The sequence below is a fragment of the Ranitomeya variabilis genome, chromosome 6 (genome assembly GCF_051348905.1).
Source record: "Ranitomeya variabilis isolate aRanVar5 chromosome 6, aRanVar5.hap1, whole genome shotgun sequence".
Lineage (NCBI taxonomy): Eukaryota > Metazoa > Chordata > Amphibia > Anura > Dendrobatidae > Ranitomeya > Ranitomeya variabilis.
This window is the reverse complement of record NC_135237.1, coordinates 130,652,846-130,676,385: the sequence shown is the minus strand read 5'-3', so window position 1 is coordinate 130,676,385 and position 23,540 is coordinate 130,652,846. Positions and strand designations below refer to the sequence as shown.

The 23,540-nt window shown below is 41.2% G+C and overlaps 1 protein-coding gene across 2 annotated transcripts in view; it reads left to right on the top strand.

The window, feature by feature from the left end:
- The window catches only part of ENTPD3 (ectonucleoside triphosphate diphosphohydrolase 3), a 111,061-nt gene that overhangs the window by 56,599 nt on the left and 30,922 nt on the right, over window positions 1–23,540 (top strand). For both annotated transcript variants that reach the window (XM_077268997.1, XM_077268996.1), the window contains exons 3-6: window positions 6,784–6,901; window positions 12,448–12,598; window positions 12,983–13,142; window positions 19,127–19,357. In XM_077268997.1, the coding sequence (XP_077125112.1) occupies window positions 6,784–6,901; window positions 12,448–12,598; window positions 12,983–13,142; window positions 19,127–19,357 (660 nt within the window). The remainder of the gene's footprint in view (window positions 1–6,783; window positions 6,902–12,447; window positions 12,599–12,982; window positions 13,143–19,126; window positions 19,358–23,540) is intronic.

Below are 23,540 nucleotides of genomic sequence, written 5' to 3'. Positions count from 1 at the left end.
GAACGACAGACAGGTATGGTATATTGTTGTTTTATTATTTTTGTTTTATTACAGGAGAACGAGGGCTTCAGTGGAATTAGGCGAGGTTGTAAGTATGGTTTAATTAAGATTATTGTGTCATTTTTTAAATTAAAGGACTTTATTCTTGGTGTGTGTGTTTTTATACAATGTGACTATGGGGTTAGTAATGGGGGCATCTTATTGATGTCTCTCCATTACTAACCTTGGGGCTTGATGTCACCTGACAATACAAAGGTGACATCAACCCTACAAATATGAACCTCACTTGCCACTGCTACAGGGCAAGTGGGAAGAGCCGAGCAAAGCGCCAAAATTGGCGCATCTAATAGATGTGCCTTTTCTGGGCAGTTGCGGGCTGCTATTTTTAGGCTGGGGGGGGCAAATATCCATGGCCCCTTATCAGCCTGAGAATACCTGCCCCCATCTGTTTGCTTTAGCAAGGTTGGTTGTCAAAAATGGGGGACCCCACGCCATTTATTTTTTAATTATTTATTTAAATAATTAAAAATACGCCTTGGGGATCCCTATATTCTTGATGGCCAACCTTGATGAAGCTGACAGCTGAGGGTTGCAACCCCCAGCAATGAGTTTTGCCTGGCTGGTTATCAAAAATACAGGGGAACCCACGCAGGTTTTTTTTTTTTATTATTATTTATTTACAGCGCAGGAGCGGTTGATGAATATTCCCATCCACCGCTCATGCTCTCACTGTTATTAGCGGCAGCAAGTGTCAGCTGATGGGAGCTGTAGTCCCATCAGCTGACCCCAGTGACCGGAGGTAAACTTTATACCTCCGATCACAGCTAAGCGTTCACACAGTCTTCTGACCGCTCTCTGACCACAAATTCTCTTTCACGCTCACAAATCCTCGCCCACCCCAGCACACTCCTACTTACAATTCAGTCAGAAATCTACAAGCCATTATCCCTCATACACTTTCAGACTCCTTACACTCATCACTGTCCCTAATCTCCTCTTTTTCCTGTCCTGATCTTGCTGTACACCACTACAATGACACTCTCAGAAGCACCCTGGACCAAGTAGCGCCCCTCACCCTCAGAACCTCCAAACACAGAGTGAAACAGCCCTGGTTCACATTGCAAACTCGATTCCTCCAGTGATGCTCTAGGTGTGCTGAACGCTTATGAAGGAAAATTCGCACACCCAAAGACTTCATCCACTTCATATTTATGTTAAAAACCTATAACTCTGCCCTTCACCTCGCCAAACCGACCTACTACACCACCCTGATCTCCTCACTATCCAACAACCCCAAGAAACTTGTTGACATCTTTCACTCCCTCCTCAGGCCAAAAGCACAAACCCCCTATCACAGACATTTGTGCTGATGACTTGGCCTCCCACTTTATAGAGAAAATAGATAACATCTGTCAGGAAATCCGCTCCCAACCACCAAGTTCAGTGACTCCCATCCCTCCCTGCATTTCCCCTGGCTCACTCTCCACATTTGGTCCCATCACAGAAGAAGTCTCCAGGCTCCTCTCTTCTTCTTGTCCAACTACATACACTACTGACCACATTCCCTCTCATCTCCTCCAGTCTCTCTCTCCAGTCATCACAACTTACCTAACTACAATCTTTAATCCCTCCCTCCCCTCAGGCATTTTCCCATCCTCCTTCAAACACTCTTATCATTACTCCATTATTAAAGAAACCCTCTCTCGATCCATCCTGCACAAATAACTGCAGACCCGCCTCCAATCTCCCCTTCATCTCTAAACTCTTGGAGCACCTAGTCTACTCCCTTACCCGTTACCTCACCACTCACTCCCTCCTAGACCCTTCACAGTCCAGCTTGAGCTCCCTACATTCAACAGAAACCGCACTCAAAGTGACCAATGTCTGTAATAATTATAGGGGATAACTCGGCAGACTCTTTGCGTGGAACAAGACAACTACAGGACACAGTTTTATAAGTGGTAAAGTCTATATTATCACTATTATTATGATTCAAACAGGTGCAGAGAGAAACTCAAGTCCACAACACTTGGTGTAAATATTAAACGCAGCTTAGCAGTCTATAGGAAACTTCAGAGGAAAATGCAATCACGCAGAAAGTCTATGAAGCACAATTATTCTTGAGGATACTTGACACGAATAAGTCCTTGTTTTAGTCCAAACACAGATAGATATGCTTATAAAGCAGTTCAAATAATATCTTAGCTCAACCATGGAGGCCTGGGTAGTAGTCTCAGGTTTTTGCAGAGCAGCAGCAGCTTACATGTCCAGCAAATGCAGATGGAAGTAAACACGAGCAGCAGATGAAGGAGGATTACTGGAAACTGGTGTATGCAGCAGGAACTCAGAGCAGAGTAGCAGGATTACCACACAGGTTCACAGGAGCAGGTATATAGCCAGGGAGTCACCAGGGTCAGGAGCTGGATGCAAGGCAGAATACTCTAGCACAGACTGAAGGCTGGGGTGGAGTTTTATAGCAGGAAGACACCGTGCACATGAGACCAAAGACGCCATCTTGGAAAAGGGCAGTAATGCACAAAAGGTAATAAAAAATGTTCAGAGTCCTGACAATGTCCTTCTGACAGCAAAATGTAATGGTGACCACTCTCTGCTCATTCTTCTGGACTTTTCTGCAGCTTTCAACACTGTTGACCACCATCTCCTACTCTCTAGGCTCTAGTCACTAGGCATTAAGGACACTGCTCTCTCCTGGTTCTCTTCCTACCTTTCTGATCGCTCCTTCAGTGTTTTGTTTGCTGGCTCAACTTCATCTCCTCTTCCTCTCGCTGTCGGGGTCCCTCAGGGCTCAGTCCTTGACCCCCTTCTCTTCTCTCTCTACACGGCCCAAATTGGACAGACCATCAGCAGATTTGGCTTTCAGTACCATCTTTACACTGATGACACACAACTATACACGTCATACCCTGAGCTTACTCCCTATATACTACAGAACGCTAGTGATTGTCTGTCCGCAGTCTCCAAAATCATGTCCGGTCTCTATCTGAAACTCAGCCTCTCCAAAACTGAACAATGTCTGTTCGCGCCATCTACCAACCTCCCTAAATCTAACATTTCCCTCTCTGTGGGTGGCACCATAATAACACCCCAGTAGCAGGTGTGCTGTCTGGGTGTTATTTTTGACTCCGATCTCTCCTTCACATCCCATATACAATCTCTTGCCCACAAAGCTCTCCACAGTGCGGCACTCCCTTACATCTCCTCCCTCATTTGTCTATCGGCCTAACCGACCACTGCGCTCTGCAAACGAGTTTCGACTAACTAATCCGTACCTCCCACTCCAAGACTTCTCCTGTGCTGCACCAATCCTCTGGAATGCTCTACCCCAAGATATTAGGACCATTCACAATTTGCATAGTTTTAGGCGCTCCCTCAAAACACATTTGTTCAGAGCGGCCTATCATGTTCCCTAATCAAAGTCATTTTAGGTTTGTGTGTGTGTAGCCCATTAATTACTTCCATCTATCCCACATCCCCTGAAGAAGGCTGGACCATCATTGTAAATACATCATTGCAAATACACATCTGTTCTTTGTATCTCCCCCACCTCAATGTAGATTGTAAGCTCTCACGAGCAGCGTCGTCTTATTTTGCTTTAATTATTGTATTGTTAACATTGTTACTTATGACTGTTGTGTTTGAAACTGTTAAACTGTAAAGTGCTGCGGAATATGTTGGCGCTATATAAATAAAGATTATTATTACCTCAAAAGAAAGGAGAGTACCGGAGGGTGGCAGTGGGATTTGGGTAAAGGAGCAGTTATCTGACAGGATAGAACCAACTCCTCCGCCATGGTTGCTGCTGGGATGGGGGATGTGGGAAAAGTGGAATCCATCATACGAAAGTGCAGCTCGAGAAGCTGTGTTAGAGGGGGTGAGCCAGATTTTTGGTGATGGCAAGAAAGGAAAGTTTGTTAGTAATGAAAAGATCATAGATGTATGAAAGTTTGTTACAGACACAGCGAACATTCCATAGAGCTCCTGTTAGGGGGACTGGGGAGACAGGGACTGGCTGAATATAGTATAGGTTAAAAAGGTTGTGGAAATTTGTGATAGAGTGTTGATGAGAGGTTGAAATGACTGTGGGGATGTGGTGAGGAGGGCCAAGATTTGGAGAATGAGTCAGTGAGAAGCAGCAGATAAAGTGTTAATAGATGGGAGCAGGAGAGGGCATTGGGTGGCTGATGGTGTTTGGAGACAGAGGATTGTATGTTGAGGAACAGTTTTGAGGAGGAGATGAAATAGATGGGGAGGGTGGAGGGAGAGATAACCAGGTCCTTACTAGGTGTGGGGATTAGGGGGTTAGTAGGAAGTGGAGCACTACAGGTGTAATAATAAAAAAGCAAGATTTATTTTACTGTCACTGTATAAAGTTACCTTCAGTTCTCTTCTGGTTCAATTCTGGTCTAATTCGGGGCAGCACACTTAAGTGATACACTTATGTGATGCACGGGGCAGACTACGTCATGCAGACATACTGCTCGCAATATATTTGCCCTAACAAATGTATTCAGGTGTGAAACATGGGGAAGAGGCCTGAACTCCTCTTCTTCATCAGTTAGTCAAGCTGAGCCAGATGTAGGATATTGTATTCAGAGTAAACAAATGGGTCATAAAGGAAAGTGGGGAGGGGGAGCAACATACCATGGGTGAGTAGCAAAGACAAAATAATATAATTGTTTATAAAAGCTGGATTGACATGACAAGAATCTGCATAACTAATCATATGCTAAATAGTTGCAATTCAAATTTATATATCAGGTAGCCAAGACGATTGTCTATAACATGATGGTAGTCTTACATTCAAAGCAGTAGTGGATGGTGAGATTTGGAGCCTGAAAGTCAAAAGTTCAAAATATGGTTACCTTTTTGCTCATCATTGTATATACACATAGAACACACACTTGTATATACACATAACACATTAACACAGCAGGTACACATAACTTAATTTATGGACATCTGTGGTTTGATTTCTTTGCTTGTGTAAATTGGATGGAGTGTTACCAACATCTGGTCAGAATTTCATGTCAACTGCACCTTTAGAAATGGTCAACCGCACGGTGTCCCCTTTTGAAACTGGCAGCTAACTTCAGCGTGCAATTGACGGGCATGATGTCACCTCCATGCCCCCCCGGTCACATGCGTGCCAATGTCAGCTGCTGGCCTTTGATTAGCTGGCAGTGTGTATTGTGGCACATGGACCTGATGGGTCTGTGTGCTGCAATACATTTCAGCTGAATGTGCATCTCAGGACGCACATCCAGCTGACGCATTTGCTGGCGGCAGCAGGCCTCTCACCCACCGTACCCAGTCGCAGCAGTGACTGCTACAAGCCTCTTATGTTAACATTAAAATCATCATTTGACAGTTTCACATTGCACTCTATGAAAAGGGATGTGCTGCCAAGAATGAAGAGACTGTATGTAAGCCAAAGATAGCATTAACAATTATAATAATTGGCATTTATTTCAGGTGTAAGGGGGTGGCAGGTCCCCTCAGTTGCACCCTCCTCTCCTTCCGTATGACCCCCCATATTCATATGTTATATGTTTATTATGGCAATGTGCTTTTGTGATATTATGCTCTGTACGGTCATATGATACACCTGTATTGTATGGTATTGTGATGTTCCCCTTTTAATAACTACATAGTTAGGGACAGCAACAGTTAATATTGTGGGCTGGCCCAGCATCAGAAAGGCTGAACTTGCAGCCACCAGGGGAGAGGAAGCTGTTGCTTCCTTAAAACTGCCCGGATACATTGGACAGGGCAGACGTGTATGACAGACGGGGCACTGCCAGACCCCCGGGACGGGATAGGTCTGTTGCCCCAAATTCTAAGGACATCAAGGACTCTAAGGACTCCAGGGACTCAGAAGGGGTCATGAAGACTACAGGACTAATGACTGCAACACAGGCCCCAGGACTCTGGAAGGACCCCCACTGAAGGGGTCTCGGGTGCCCAGATTCCAGCATGTGGACTACGGCAGGTCTTCGGGGGCTGCAGCTGCTGTGGGTGCGGCTGTAGAGAGTGCAGGGAGAGATCAGGAAATCCAGTGTTGTACTTGTGCCCTTCTTTCATCATTGTTCAAATAAAGTTACTTTTCCCTGTTGGACAATGGCCGCCTTCCTGATTCTTATTCGTCTGGATCACTGTGACCAGAGGAGAAGGTAATTTGTGGGTAAAGAACTGTGTTGGTTCCGTCTGTCTATGTGCTAGAGACCAGGGGTGCTCACTGATAGTGTGCCCAGTGGACTCTGCTGGTGAACTGTGCCTTTAAATAGCTCAACCACAACTACCCCCCCGGTCGCCCTTGTTACACAGGCATAAAATCTGCCCCTGTAAAGGAATATGTATAGAACATGTCTCACCTGCCACATTTAAATACTACTTAAAATGATGCAGACAGACATTTCTCTTGGTAGCAACTCAGCATGAGTGACTCCGGGACATTTTTCATTTAAAAAAAAATGCTTGATATCTCATTGTACATTTGGCTAATACCATAAAGTCAACAAGTTGATTAAGACTCTTGTAATCCATCATATGCTCGTTAATAATATAGTGCCCATGTCCAGCATTACGTAATCCATTATTAGCAGCTGGCCTCGGACAAAGTCATACATAATAGTTCAGAAAAAGCGAAATAATAATTTTTGGTTTCATGTACCTCATAAAAAGATCAAACTGAACTGTACATAATAAATTATTAATTATGACCCATTCACATAATCATCAAATGTGTCTGTTCTGTGTGTACAGTATGGCATAGTGCTGGATGCTGGATCTTCTAGAACCACAGTATATGTGTATCAATGGCCTGCAGAAAAAGAGAACAATACTGGAGTAGTAAGCCAGACCTTCAAATGCAACGTTAATGGTAAGAAAGTAATTATATTCTCAATTTCTAAATTGCTTATATTATATAACGAGAATTTAAAGTCCCAGGGAGATTTACATTAATCAAATGAAATTGGCTAAAACTAACCGACTCAAAATTGGCTTTGTAATACTTGTCCTTGAAGGCAGAACAGTCTGCTCAGTATGCCATCCAGTTGGCAAATTACATATTAGCAGAGGAAATTCTTAAGAATTTTATTTAAAATCTTCTGCATTAAAGTATGTGTGTGGGGGGTGAAGTGGGATAATACCAAATACGCAGTAGACCTACCAAAACTTGAACAGATTTAAATTTAAAAGGGTTGTTCACTTCTGGAAAACCCTTTATTAATGGCCCCATGGTGCTACATAAATAAAAAAAATTATACTCACCTTCCAGACTAACACCACTCCTCTACTCCTAAGGGCTCTTTTACACGTCCATGTCTCTGGTACGTGTGGTGACAGTTTTCATACGTACCGGAGACACTTACACATGTAGACCCATTCAAATGAATGGGTCTGTGCACATGTCAGTGTGTTTCCATGGACCGTGTGTCTATGGGCAAAACACGCTGACATGTCAGTTTTTTACCGGCAATACGTTCCGCACAGGAGCACACAGATGACACACTGGGATGTCATTCGTGTGACACATCCCGGCGCCTGAGAATCAGTGGTACAGTAAGCACTGTTCCCCGACGCCAGGTGCTAAAGACAGCTTTCATCATTTTCCTCTGCTCTGCCGGCAATCAGCACGAGCAGGAGAGAATGATGAGAGTTATATTCTAGTGATAACAATGACAGCGGGCAGCAGCTGATGGGACTAAAACTCCCATCATCCTACACCTACTGCCGCTAATAACAGTGACAGCAGGAATGGCTGATGGGTGTATTCATCATCCGCTGCCTGGGCTATAAATAAATAAAAAATCAGGCATGAGTTCTCATGTATTTTCTATAACCAGCCAGACAAATGTGACAGCTGGGGGCTGTCGGCTTCAGGAAGGCAGGTTATCAAGAATAGAGAGGTCCCCACATTGTTTTTTTAAATGATTTAAATAGTTTAAAAAAACAGCGTGGAGTCCCCCACATTTTTGACAACCAGCCTTTCTAAAGCTGACAGCTGGGGGCTGGTATTCTCAGGCTGGTAAAGGGTCCTCTTTCCACTGAATCCCTCGTCTCCAGTAATAAAGCAAAAATAAAAAACAATATCCCACACTTGGCCGTCGTTCAGTCTGGCAGGCGGTTAGTCGATCTTCATGTGGGATGTTAGAATATAGGGATTCCACATCCATGGTGGCTAAAATGGTACCCTTGGGGAGGGGACCAATTGTAGATAGCTGTTTCAAAAGGTCCATGGTGTCTTATAAATAGCTAGCTGTTTTTCTTACCAGGAGTGTAAGAGCATTCTCTACCCATCCTCAGATTTTTTTTCAGTGAGTGTTCCCACCCATGAGATGATGGGCCTCCCTGGGTTGCCTGGCTTATGAATCTTGGGAAGCATATAGAAAATTCCTATCCTAGGACTCTCAGGTTTAAAGTCCAAAAGGTTTGTGGAATGTTAACACAGACATCAGATGACCCCTTTCATCTCACTTATATTTTGGAGTTGGGTCATCATCCAGCTAGATGAAGTACTGTCAGTCTGTCAGTTGCCTGTGTTCTTCTTTAATGTAATCCATTGTATTGAGAAGGACTATGGCTCCACCTTTATCCACAGGATTAATAGTGATCATCTTGTTGTTCTTCAGGCTGTGAATTGCCCTTCTTTCCTGCACACTGATGTAAGATTTTTCCTTTCTCTGTTTATTCAATATTGTGGTCCGTACCAAATGTCTAAATGAGTCAATATATTGGTCCAAAGTGCTGTTGCAGTCAGGAGGAAGTATAAAGTCTGATTTTTTCTTATTCTCTAGTCTTGTCTGACTTGTGTTTGGCTGCATAGAAGCCCCAGTCTCCTGAAGAAGACAGGAGACTGGGGCTTCTATGGAAAGAAAAGCACACTGTGTACTATATTAGTGGGTTTGTGAGATGATAAATAAATAAGACAGCTGACTGTAACCCTGTAAGTCTGACAGCTTTGCTTCATGCTGTTGTGCTGGGGGGGTTCTTGATAGGTGCTTGAATGCAATCCTGCTTTCAGCCGAGGTTTGTGGAGTTATTTTAGCTGTTGTCTATGAGGTATGTCTGCAGTGTATGTCTGCAGGCCCCCTAAAGAAGGAAGGTCCGAAACGCGGGGCGGACGCGCTGGGCACTGGACCATACCCATCACCCCTTTAATTTGCCGGTAAATATCAGGAACTATTATCAATGCCATTACCATGCCGGGATGTGGGTCAAATATGGGATCACTCCATTACTGGCTATTGTTTGTAGTGTCTCACTATTAGTGAGGTCTTAAGGCCCCGTCTCACACAGCGACGCTGCAGCGATACAAACAACGATGCTGATCGCTGCAGCGTCGCTGTGTGGTCGCTGTGTGGTCGCTGGGGAGCTGTCACACAGACAGCTCTCTCCAGCGACCAACGATCAGGGGAACGACTTCGGCATCGTTGAAACTGTCTTCAACGATGCCGAAGTCCCCCTGCAGCACCCGGGTAACCAGGGTAAACATCGGGTTACTAAGCGCAGGGCCGCGCATAATAACCCGATGTTGACGGTGACGGTGACGGTGACGTCACTGCTGTGCTCTCACTTTACGGTGGATCAGTCAGAGCAGGAAGCAGACGCCAAGGGACCTGACGGGCAACAGAAGGTGAGTATGTACTGTTTGTTTTTTTTTACATTTACGCTGGTAACCAGGGTAAACATCGGGTTACTAAGCGCGGCCCTGCGCTTAGTAACCCGATGTTTACCCTGGTTACCAGTGAAGACATCGCTGGATCGGTGTCACACACACCGATTCAGCGATGTCAGCGGGACCTCAACGACCAAAAAAGGTCCAGGCCATTCTGACACGACCAGCGATCTCGCAGCAGGGGCCTGGTCGCTGGTACGTGTCACACATAGCGAGATCGCTACTGAGGTCGCTGTTGCGTCACAAAACTTGTGACTCAGCAGCGATCTCACTAGCGATCTCGCTATGTGAGACGGGGCCTTAACTTTGGTTGTAACATGACTCCCCTTAGGTAGTATGATTAATGGCTAGAGATAAAACTATATCAATAGGATTTTGGCATTATGAGTGGGGATGTATATAGGACGATATACTATTTTTTTGCATCTGAATGACTTGTGATATCCCTATTGTATGGTACCAGGCCCTGGCGTGGCCATTTTTCTGTTTTCATGTATGTGATCAATTGTGTGTAACTATGTTTTTCCGTACCCTCTTATACATTGTATTTTAATAACAAAGCTTTGTATTTTTCTATATTTACTATAAGACCTAAGCATCATCTTTTTGTAGTATTTATATTATGTCTGCAGTGTTGTATAACAATGCTGCATTTTCTGTTGTACGTTTGTGGGAAGTATACTCCTTAAAGTTTGTATTTCCATTTGGACCTTTTTCTTGATGCTGTAGAAAACATGTAAGTGTTCCAAATAGGATTCTTTAAACTTAGTCCTTTGGGTATTACATTTTCCTTCTCGCAGCTGGTTAAAAAGAAGATGTCACCGTCCAGTTGTGCCTGTTTTTTCAGAAGATCTTTTAGTTGCATAAGTGTGCGGTACATTCTGGAATCCTCCATTTAGTTAAAAGAAAAAAACACTTTACCAAAACTTTTTTTCTTAACTTTTTTTTACATACTTCTGTGAATACAGCTTTAAGCTCTGGTCACATCTCATTCAAGGCATGTGTACAGAACAGAATTTATATACAATTGAATATATCTGCTATTATTTCTCATTAGAAAAAATAGTTTATTAATTTAGGAGTAAAAGGGAGGTTGGAGATCAATACAGTTCCTAAACTAAAGCTTACCTGCCAAATATATCCCAAAATGACATTCTTTTTGCATATAGTTGACTCTATGGATGTTTATGGCGATGTCGGCATACAGTAACTTTTGAAAACAAAGGCTAAAACAGCATCAACTATAACATCAACTATATATTTTTGCTAATTACAGCCATATACTAAAACATACCTTTTTTCCCAATCTATAGAAGTATAGAAATTAAACTTAGGTAGGAAAAAAGGATCATCCCTGCGCTGCCGCAAGAAGAATTCCAAAAATTGTAGAGGTTTCAACGTGGTTTATTCTACGCGTTTCAGGGTTCAGGTGGCCCCTTCATCAGGACATACCACAAATATTGTATATATTGTATATTGGTACAATACTTGTGGTATTTCGTTTGTGTCTTTGCAGACTTCATCAGAACTGATTGCCACCTGTAATGTTCTTATGTTTTGCCTAAGATAGCTCTATGTATTAATGCGTTAAGCATCAAAATGTTAACAAGCTTTTGGATTGGTAATAAATTGTGTTTCATCTGCTACAAAATCTGAGTGCCAAGTTTATATACTTATCTGTCTACGGGTTGAAACCCTAGCTGGGCACCTCACCATCTTAGCAGGAGTCTCCTATATCTCTCCTAGTATACTTGTTTTCTGTACATGATTATTGGATCAACCATCTTGAAAGAGCACCTATCATTTGCAAAGAAACCTAATACACACCTGCAGATATGGCATTAATCTTGGGTAAATAAACTGCTGCCCCTGGCCACCTTACTGAAAGCGCAGCAACAGGGATCGAATGAACTTATATCCTCCAGAGAACGCTGGCTTGAGTCCTAGAGGTGTGTATGCAGCGGATATATTCATCGCTCACTATACTGTGAGTGGTGGCCTGAATTCACACCCCATCATTTTGATTGACAGCTCGCTTTGCATCGCATCTGTGCAAATTGACCTCATATCTGCTGGTAAATTGCATTTTTTGACTATGGCAGGTTCGTTTTAAAGAGTCTGTCAAGACAGAATGCTTGTTCAAATCAAATACAGGCGCTCGGTGCACCCTTCGCGTGGCCAAACATTTAAGTGCACCTTCTCACCTACTCTTTTCCCTCTATCTTCACCCCTCATCTTTAATAGACAAATCTGGCTTTAATGAGTCAGGAAAGGGTAGAGATAGAGGCAAAATAAGTAGGTAGGAGGATGTTTGGCCAAGACAAGGGTGCACCGAGCACCGGTACTTGCTTTGAATAGTCATTCTGGGCTGACAGGGTATCTTTAAATGGCAGTTAATAAAATTCAGACATAAGCTATACAGCTGCCACATGTAGTCTGGGGAGCACAAGGACTGCTGTGTAGGGAGGAGGAGAAGCTTAGCTGCGACCATCACCTATTGTGAATGGTGTTTCATTGTAGTCAGAGTGAAAACTGCAAAATTTAAGAATTTTATTTTATTTAGATGTGATGACTTGAAAAATAAAATCATACAAATTCTTAAATATGTTTGGCATAAAAACTTTATGATACATATTCTGATAACATCTTCCTATTAATAATTCTCCAAATTAGAAGACCATGTACTTACAAATATACATCTGCATGTAATTCAAGAAAGTTCTAAATAGTTTGATTTGTTATTGAAGGACTTGGGATTTCCAGCTATGCCAGCGAGCCTGAAAAAGCTGCTAAGAACATCGACAACTGTATGAAGAAAGTTATAAGTGTCATTCCATTTAATCAGCAGAACAGCACCCCTGTATATTTGGGAGCCACAGCAGGGATGAGACTTCTCAGGTAAGTGACTTATTAAGAAATGTGTCAGATTTTACACCATTACATTACAAGACACAGTTTCGTGCCAATGAGCACCATGAAAATGATGTCCCTCAGTGGGAATCTTGGAGACTATTTTTGGATGTATGTGATTACATGCCACTCATTCAATACATGGATGAGATGTGTGAATATGCCTATGATTCTCTATACAAAAATTGTGAATACTCTGCCTTATCCGTTATTTAAATATTACAAAATCTAAACCGTAAAATCACTTTAAAGAGCATTGCCTATAACAGTGCCTACTATAAAGGGGAATACTAGGGCGCACATGTGTATTAAGGCTGATATTGAAGATCCACTTTCCATGTTCTTATTGTTTTTTTCCTTTAAACTACTTAGGTTGAAAAATGAAAGTGCTGCTCAAGGAGTCCTTTTCAGTATTGAGAACTACTTCCAAACCCAGCCATTTGATTTTAGAGGAGCTCACATCATTACAGGTCAGGAAGAAGGGATTTACGGATGGATTACAGTCAACTATTTAATGGGAAATTTCTTAGAGGTGTGTGAAAAAAATGCATGCTTTCTATTCCACCTTTAAGCCTGGTAGGTCATATATCTCATAATCAATAATCATAATTTGTCCAGTTTATACAGGTCTGCATGATAAGCAGTCACCATTATCAGAAAAGTAGTTCAAGGTAACATGTTGTTCAAGGGGTTTCAAGATATATGGGAGTCGTAATAGGCGGACAAATCATGGCTTCTGAAATGATTGCCCTCTTTAATGGCTGATGGTGTAGGAGCATGTGACCAACTTATGTCCATCAGCGTCTTCCAATTGAAAAACCTTTCATGTGTGAAGCAGGGGACACTTCACAAAGAAAGAGAACCTGTACATTTTTTTTATATCACGAGTGCTGCAAAATCATGTCCTCAACATATTTACAAAAATAAAGTAGACAATCAGTTTAAGGAAGAGTGAGGTGGTTGCATGTTTAACCCCTTTACCACCCAAGGGGGTTTGCACATTAATAACGAGGCCAATTTTTACAATTCTAACCAGTGTCATTTTATGAGGTAATATCTCTGTAAAGCTTTTAAAGGATCCCACTGATTCTGAGAATGTTTGTTTTTTTCATGACATATTGTACTTCATGATAGGGGTAAAATAAATTCAATATTATTTGTGTTTATTCGTGAAAAAATGGAAATTTGGGAAAAAATTTAAACATTTTGCAATTTTCAAACATTGAATTCTTATGCCCTTAAATCAGAGAGATGTCACACAAAATAGTTAATAAATAACATTTCTCACATATCTTCTTTACATTTGTACAATTTTTGAAACAATATGTTTTTTCTTAGGACGTTTATAAGGGTTAAAAGTTGATCAGCGATTTCTCCTTTTTCCAACAAAATTTTCAAAACCATTTTTTTAGGGACCACATCACATTTGAAGTCACTTTAGGGTATTTTCTATCATATAGACCCCTCAAAGTGACACCATTCTAAAAATTACACCCCTCAAAGTGCTTAAAACCACATTCAAAAAGTTTATTAACCCTTCAGGTGCTTCATAGGAATTTTTGGAATGTGGAAAAAAATGAACATTTAACTTTTTTTCACAAAATTTACTTTAGACCCAATTTTTTTTATTTTCATAAGGGTAATAGGAAAAAATGGATTAAAAAATTTGTTGTGCAATTTCTCCTGAGCATCCTTATACCGTACATGTGGGGGAAAACCACTGTTCGGGTGCACGGCAGAGCTCAAAAGAGAATTAGCGCCAGTTGACTTTTTGAATGCGCAATTTGCTGGAACAAATAGTGGATGCCATGTCACATTTAGAGAGCCCTTAATGTGCCTAAACAGTGGAAACCATCCCCAAGTGACCCCATTTTGGAAACTAGACCTCTCAGTGAATGTATTTAGATGTGTGATGAGCACCTTGAACCCAGAGGTGCTTCACAGAAGTTTATGTATTGTCGAGCCGTTAAAATAATAAAAAAAAAAATCACATTTTCCCCACAAAAATGTTATTTTAACCCCAAACTTTGCATTTTCATAAGGGTAACAGGAGATTTTGCACAACAAAATGTAAGGAGCAATTTCTCCTGTTACCCTTATGGAAATGCAAATTGGGGCTAAAATAACATTTTTGTACTGAAAATGTCATTTTTTTATTTTTTTATTTTCACGGCTCAACGTCATAAACTTCTGCGAAGCACCTAGGGTTCAAGGTGCTAACCACACATCTAAATACATTTCCTGAGGGGTCTCCAATCAATGGGAAAGAGGGGCTGTCATCCCTCTGTCTTTTCTCTAAATGCTACGATAGAGTTCGATAGCAGCATTCAGGGGGTTGAGGTGCATTACTGCTCCTGGCACTGAGTCTCGGGTGTCAGCTGTCAGAATCAGTGTGCTCGCAAAATCACTGGGACGTATCCATACGTCAAAGGTCAATAAGGCAAAGGTCACTGGGACGTATGGATACATCTCAGGTTGAAAACGGGTTAAAGGGAATCTTTAACCTTTTCTCACCTTTCAAACTGCTAAGACTCTTACTGTCGCTCTTATTCATTCCCATCTGGACTACTGCAACTCTCTTCTGATTGGTCTCCCTCTTACCAAACCTTCTCCTCTCCAATCTATCTTGAATGCAGCAGCCAGGGTCATATTTCTGTCCAGCCGCTTCACCGATGCCTCCATCTTGTGCCAGTCATTACACTGGCTACCCATTCGCTACAGGGTCCAGTATAAACTCATCTCTCTCACCCACAAAGCCCTCCACAGTTCTGCACCGCCTTATATCTCCTCTCTTATCTCTGTCTATCGCCCTACATGTGCCCTCCGTTCTACAAATGACCTAAGACTAACATCCCCCATAATCCGAACCTCGCACCTCCGTCTCCAAGACTTCTCTCGTGCTGCGCCAGCTCTCTGGAATGCACTTCCCCAGACGATCAGACTGATACCTAGCCCCGACCTATTCAAGCGCACTTTAAAAACCCATCTCTTCAAACAAGCCTACCACATCAACTACTCAGTAAACTAACTTTGCCCTGTTCCCTCCTTCCAAATATTATTCTGAATCTGCCCCCTACTATTCATCTGTCTCCACACCCTCCATGCACATGATAACTGCACTTGATACTTGACTATTGCACTTAAACACACGGGCTGATGATCGGATCATGCAGCTTTATATGAAAATCCCTATTTATTATAATTGCCAGACCTGAAATAACAAGCACTTTTCACCTATTGTGTCCCCCCCATTTCCTTGTAGATTGTAAGCTTGTGAGCAGGGACCTCACTCCTAATGTCACTGTTTAAATTGTGTTAACTTGTATTGAATTTGTCTGTACATGTCCCCGCTTAATTGTAAAGTGCTGCGGAATATGTTGGCGCTATATAAATAAAAATTATTATTATTATTATTAATCTGTCAATAGGTTTTTATTAACCCATCTGAGAGCAGTATGATGTAGGGGCAAAGACCACAATTCCAGAGATGTATCACTTACTGGGTTGCTTTCTACAGTTTTGATAAAATCACTGATTTATCTGCTGGGATCTGGGATCCCATACTGCGCTGGCAGTATGGGAACGCTATTAAACCTGCTGATTAACCCCATATCTGCAGCTTAATAGCATTTTTTAACTCCTCACTCGTCTGCTGATTTTGACTCTGGTTCTGAACCCGGTAATTCTCCTGACCTTGTCATTGACTGCTGATTTTGGTTCTTTCTCCCTGGTTTATCCCTTGGTTTAACTTGACTGACTTAGGGTATGTGCACACGTAGAATGGTCCACTGCGGATTTTTCCGCAGTGGATTTGATAAATCCGCAGGGCATAAACACTGCGTTTTTCCTGCGGATTTATCACAGTTTTTGTGCGGATTCCACTGCGGTTTTACACCTGCGGTTTTCTATTATGGAGCAGGTGTAAAACCGCTGCGGATTCCGCAGAAAGAATTGACATGCTGCGGAATGTAATCCACTGCGTTTCCGCGTGTTTTTTTCCGCAGCATGTGCACAGCGTTTTCGGTTTCCCATAGGTTTACATTGTACTGTAAACTCATGGGAAACTGCTGCGGACCCGCAGCTGCGGATCCGCAGCAAAATCCTCACCGTGTGCACATAGCCTTACAGTATATATATATATATATATATATATATATATATATATATAATTTTTTTTATTTTTTTATTTTTTTTTCCAATTATACTACCTGTCACCCTGCTTGTTTAATATATAACTGGCATTTAATTCCACCAGCCAGCCGCTACTCTGTGGACACATCCCAGTGGCTTTGACAGCAAAGGCCAGATCCTTGTATAGAGGTGTAAGTGTGGCTAGTGTAAAGACTGCCTCTGGAAGCCTTATTGAGAGTTGCCATAGTCCACAAATAGCCCCTATAACAGAGAATCAAAAGAAAAAAAAGATGACTAAGAGATTGCCTTTTTTCCACTGTTTTCCAGCTGCTACATAAAGTGACAGGGATTTATTTTTTGACAATAATTGCTTCTTCACCATATCGCTAGTTTTGGAGGATTATTAAAATAATGATGACCTCATTTTCTTGTAATAGGCTTGTACATTCACACAAATTTCATGAAACATTCCTGAAGCTATAAGTCATACTGCTTAAGACAAATCCTGTTAGAATGATTTCGTGTCAGCTTTGCTACAATTTATTTCAAGAGCATGTCGTCTTGACTGAAACAATATTTGTGTTGTCCTGCCTGTTAAATAAGGGGAACCTATAACCAGAAAAAACGCTATCAACCTGCAGATATGGGGTTAATCGGAAGGTTAATACCAATACTAACCTGCCTAGCACCCGCACTTGCCATAGCGTTGTGGGGAGAAAAGGAACTTTATTCCCCCGGTTTCAGTTCCTGTTTCCATCATGGGGGCAGAGCTGGTTCAGTCTACATTTTGAGTATACAGAGCGGCGGCTGTAACCGCTCCCCCGGTTCTGACTGACACTGGTTAATGGCATTTTTTTCTGCTGACAGGTTCCCTTTAAGATGACCAAATTTGGTTGAAACTGCCTATTAGAGGAGCAACTGTGGATCATCTTATATGTTTGTACTTCTCACAATTCTACAGCGCATGTAGGAAGGAGGAAAAGGATAAGTTGGATTTCAACATGTTAATGGGGAAGATAGAATTAAGAGAGTCACCTCAGGCACAGATGCCTTCTCATCTTCTAATTAAAATAAACATGGATGCCCTGCCAAGTTGAGTGTGAATGCTTACAGCAGTATGATTCACAATTTTAACAACAGTTTCTCTACTTAAGTGACAAAGATATAAATGTACTGTACTTGCATTGTGTTGTGACATGGAAAATTAATCCTTCTCCTAGAAATTAATGTGGAATTTAATAAATATTATTTTATGTAAAAGAAACAATCTCATAACATAAATACAGAACCAGAACAAAGCTCAGAACAAAAGTACAAAATAACCAAACTCATAGCATACAGACAGCACCACTAACAATCTCATAACATAAATGCAGAATGAGAGCCAAGCTCATACTGCAAATATGAACAATGCACCAGAACCAAACTATTACCATAAATCCAGCAGCAGAGCCGAACTTGTAACATAAATTCAGCTCCAGATCTAAGCTCATACTGTAGTATAAACACAGTATCAGAACCATGCCCATTACATAAATTTAGCACCAAAACCGGGGACATACCATAATTAAAGTGCAACAATTAAATTGATAACATAATGCTTGAGAGATTTCCAGGCACTGGGGTTCAAATATACTAGGACTTGATAAGGACATAATAAACATAAAATACCACGAGACACCAAACAAAAAAATCAAAGGCAACAAAAAGAACAACAATTGGTCTCTCAATGTCAACTGTTTAACAATAGTTACCCACTACAAAATACATGAGATAAAATATAAACTTAGTTTGCTAAAAAGATAACAAGTAGGGGACAGGGAGCCAACTAAGGCCCTCTTGTACCCTGCAGAGTTGCCAATATCTTGAGTTGTGCTACAGCTCTGGACTATAATTCTTTTGAGTGCTACTCTAGACTAAAATACAAGATTTATTCCAGAATTTTTCTATTAAAACTGGTCAGGTGAATGCATATTTAAATGTTACAGTAAGTACAATGGAACAGATGAAATTGAAATGATATTTTGTGATTATATTGGCTAAAAAAATATTTCCCACCTCATCATTCTATGTTTCCATTGAGACGTCTTTGATCTCCACAATACAGAAAATATATTGGAAGTGAACTCCTATTAAATCTCAGTTGGCAAAGACTGAAAAGACTGTAAAGACAACTGCCAAAGCTACTGTATGATCGCTTCTAGAATCCCCTGCAGAGGAGATGTAGTATTCTCCACCGGCACAGTGTCTCCAAACTTACGTAGAATGGAAAACTGGTCCTACAATATGTACTAGTACCTGAAAAATCCACATATAACGTAGAGTAAAATTGTATGAGAATGTTATCTAGAATGTGGATGCAATATGCTTTTTCTTTACCCTTAGAAAAACATTTGGAACACTTGGATACGTCCAGATGGAGTGGAGACAACTGGAGCTCTGGATTTGGGTGGTGCCTCTACACAGATCTCATTCCTTCCAGAGAAGTCAGAGCAAAATCCTAATAGCACATTGGAAGTGACACTGTATGGCTACAAGTACAATGTGTACACTCACAGCTTCCAGTGCTATGGAAGGGATGAATCAGAGAAACGACTACTGGCATCATTAGCTAAGGTATTAGAAACATGGCTTGTATAAAATCGTAATTATGTGTGCTAACAATTATGCTAAAGGGGAACTTTAGGCTCATATGAACATCATCACAGCAGCTCAGATCGTAGTCCACCTTCTTATCTATGGGCCAAGCATTGTAGCAAATAGTAGTTTGCCTGTGCACAGCCAATGGTCTTCCTAAAGGTCACAATTACTCCAAATACGGTATACACAATCCACCAGAACCAAACTAATACCATAAATCCAGCAGCAAACTTGTAACATAAATACAGCTCCAGATCTAAGCTCATACTGTAGTACAGCAGTTGGACAGAATGAACATGTAGAAACCATCACCTGGGAAATCTTTTGTTAATTCTAATGTACAATCTTTTCCAAAAAGGAAGCAAATTAAAAAAACAGAGAATCTTGAGAAAAAACAACTTTATTTTGATGAATGCTGACTTTGGTCCTGTGACGTGGGTCCATAACGGATCACTGAGGATCTGTAAATTAAGGACCATCTTCTGCATAGCAGTGGGCCTCTGCAACGAATGTAGCTTCCATGTATATTACAAACAGTTCCAATTTACCAGTCCTATTAATGTGCGATACATGGGCTCAGTAATTTGGTTTTAACAGTTTTTAGAATATTTAATGCAAATTAAAATTGCCACTTGAAAAGCTCTTTAATGGTGTTTTCTGTAATAATGGAATAAACGTCTGATTTTATGGAGGTCTGACCTTCCAAACAAGCATTGCCCCATGCAGGGTGCTCATAGTTTGCCAAACATGCACATCACACTCTGCATTACATTCACTAGTCTATGGGAATTATGAAATAGATATTTTCACATCTAGCAGAGAGTGGTAGTTATAGTTCATACATAACACTCCTATCTTCTTCTGCCATCTACACTAGTGGACAAAATTGTGGATACACTTTCAAATTTTTTTCATTTTTTAAAGGTTTTAGCATGCAATCATACAAAGTGTTTATAACAATAATGCCACAAGTAGTCTAAGGTAGATTAGAACACCACTACATAGAAAAAAGGTTACCATAATACAAAATATCTCATTATTTCTATAAGAACAGCGGAATGGCAGAATCAAAATATCATGTCCTAATATCTTAATTTCATGCTATCCCTATGTGTTCTTTCTTTAGTAGCATGTAGAGTATCCTTTAGCATCGATAACAGCTTTGCATCTCCTTAGCATTGATTCAACAAGACTTCTCAGGTTCTCTGTGGCTATAACATGGTACCAAGAACTGACAACATGACAACAGCTGCAATCAATACACTCTGGAAGACAGTCTTCCTTTGGCTTTCTCAGAACATAACGCACTCCGTCACTACCAAAAATTGATATTCTCGTTTCTTCGCTCCAGATTACTTTCTTCCAATCTTCAGTTGTCCAGCTAAAATGTTCTTTGGCCCAGGAAATTCTCTTACTTCTCTGTTTAAGATTTCGGAATGGCTTTTTCCTTGTTGTATATGCTTTCAGACCGGCATCAAGTAATCGGCCATGTACTGTTCTATCCGACACCGAAACTTCTCCATCGTGCAAGAGCTGGTTGAGTTCCTTGGCTGATTCTCTTCTGTTTTGCAAGGCTAACCTAACAATTCTTCTGTCTGTTTTTGGAATTGTTGCCTTTTTCCTTCCTCTTCCACTCCGCCACCCATTTTCCTAGCAACTTCTCGGAAACTGTATCCCTCCTTCCTAAAAACCATAGCCATAGCTCTCTTTTTTGGAGACCAATCAGACCTCTTTGTGGCTGGCATGATTAAAATCTAAAAAAAAAAAACCAATCATTCAGAAGGTTGTGAGCTCAAAATAGACATGTATAATTATTCGGTTAAAAAATTAAATGTAAATATTAATAAAATACAAGAAATACAAATTCTCAATAGTTTGTAAAGAAATTAACCCCTTAACCCCCAAGGGTGGTTTGCACGTTAGTGACGGGGCCAATTTTTACAATTCTGACCACTGTCCCTTTATGAGGTTATAACTCTGGAACGCTTCAACGGATCCTGATGATTCTGACATTGTTTCCTCGTGACATATTGTACTTCATGATAGTGGCAACATTTCGTTGATTTCACCTGTGTATATTTGTGAAAAAAAAGAAAATTTGGCAAAAATTTTGAAAATATCGCAATTTTCCAACTTTGAATTTTTATGCCCTTAAATTACAGAGATATGTCACACAAAATACTTAATAATTAACATTTCCCACATGTCTACTTTACATCAGCACAATTTTGGAACAAAATGTTTTTTTGTTAGGGAGTTATAAGGGTTAAAAGTTGACCAGCAATTTCTCATTTTTACAACACCATTTTTTTAGGGACCACATCACATTTGAAGTCATTTTGAGGAGTCTATATGATAGAAAATAACCAAGTGTGACACCATTCTAAAAACTGCACCCCTCAAGGTGCTCAAAACCACATTCAAGAAGTTTATTAACCCTTCAGGTGTTTCACAGGAATTTTTGGAATGTTTTTTAAAAAAAAAAGAACATTTAACTTTTTTTCACAAAAAATTTACTTTAGCTCCAATTTGTTTTATTTTACCAAGGGTAACAGGAGAAAATGGACCCCCTAAAGTTGTTGTACAATTTGTCCTGAGCACGCCGATACCCCATATGTGGGGGTAAACCACTGTTTGGGCGCATGGCAGAGCTCGGAAGGGAAGATGCGCCGCTTGACTTTTCAATGCAAAATTGACTGGAATTGAGATGGGATGCCATGTTGCGTTTGGAGAGTCCCTGAAGTGCTTAAACATTGAAACCCCCCACAAGTAACACCATTTTGGAATGTAAACCCCCTAAGGAACTTATCTAGATGTGTGGTGAGCACTTTGACCCACCAAGTGCTTCACAGAAGTTTATAATGCAGAGCCGTAAAAATAAAAAATCATATTTTTTCACAAAAATGATCTGTACGCCCCCAATTTTTTATTTTCCCAAGGGTAAGAGAAGAAATTGGACACCAAAATTTGTTGTGAAATTTGTCCTGAGTATGCTGATACCCCATATGTGGGGGTAAACCACTGTTTGGGCGCATGGCAGAGCTCGGAAGGGAAGGAGCGCCATTTGACTTTTCAATGCAAAATTGACTGGAATTGAGATGGGAAGCCATGTTGCGTTTGGAGAGCCCCTGATGTGCCTAAACATTGAAACTCCCCACAAGTGACACCATTTTGGAAAGAAGACCCCCTAAGGAACTTATCTAGATGTGTTGTGAGAGCTTTGATCCCCCAAGTGTTTCACTACAGTTTATAACGCAGAGCCGTGAAAATAAAAATTATTGTTTTTCACAAAAAATATTTTTTAGCCCCCAGTTTTGTATTTTCTCAATGGTCGCAGGAGAAATTGGACCTCAAAAGTTGTTGTCCAATTTGTCCTGAGTATGCTGATACCCCATATGTGGGGGGAACCACCGTTTGGGCGCATGGCAGAGCTCGGAAGGGAAGGAGTGCCGTTTGGAATGCAGACTTAGATGGAATGGTCTGCAGGCATCATATTGAGCTTGCAGAGCACCTAATGTACCTAAACAGTAGAAACCCCCCACAAGTGACCCCATATTGGAAACTAGACCCCCAAGGAACTTATCTAGATGTGTTGTGAGAACTTTGAACCCCCAAGTGTTTCACTACAGTTTATAACGCAGAGCCGTGAAAATAAAAAATAATTTTTTCCCACAAAAATGTTTTTTTAGCCCCCCAATTTTTATTTTCCCAAGGGCAACAAGAGAAATTGGACCCCTAAAGTTGTTGTCCAATTTGTCCTAAGTACGCTGATACCCCATATGTTAGGGTAAACCCCTGCTTTGGCGCACGGGAGAGCTCGGAAGGGAAGGAGCACTGTTTTACTTTTTCAATGCAGAATTGGCTGGAATTGAGATTGGATGCCATGTCGCGTTTGGAGAGTCGCTGATGTGCCTAAACAGCGGAAACCCCCCAATTCTAACTGAAACCCTAACCCACACACACCCCTAACCCTTATCCCAACTCTACCCATAACCCTAAAATGCCCCTAAGCCTAACCTCAACACACCCCTAACCCCAACAGACCCCTAACCCTAATCCCAACCCTAACCACACCCCTAACTCCAACACACCCCTAACCCTAATCTCAACTATAACCCTAACCATACCCCTAAGCCTGACACACCCCTAACCCTAATCC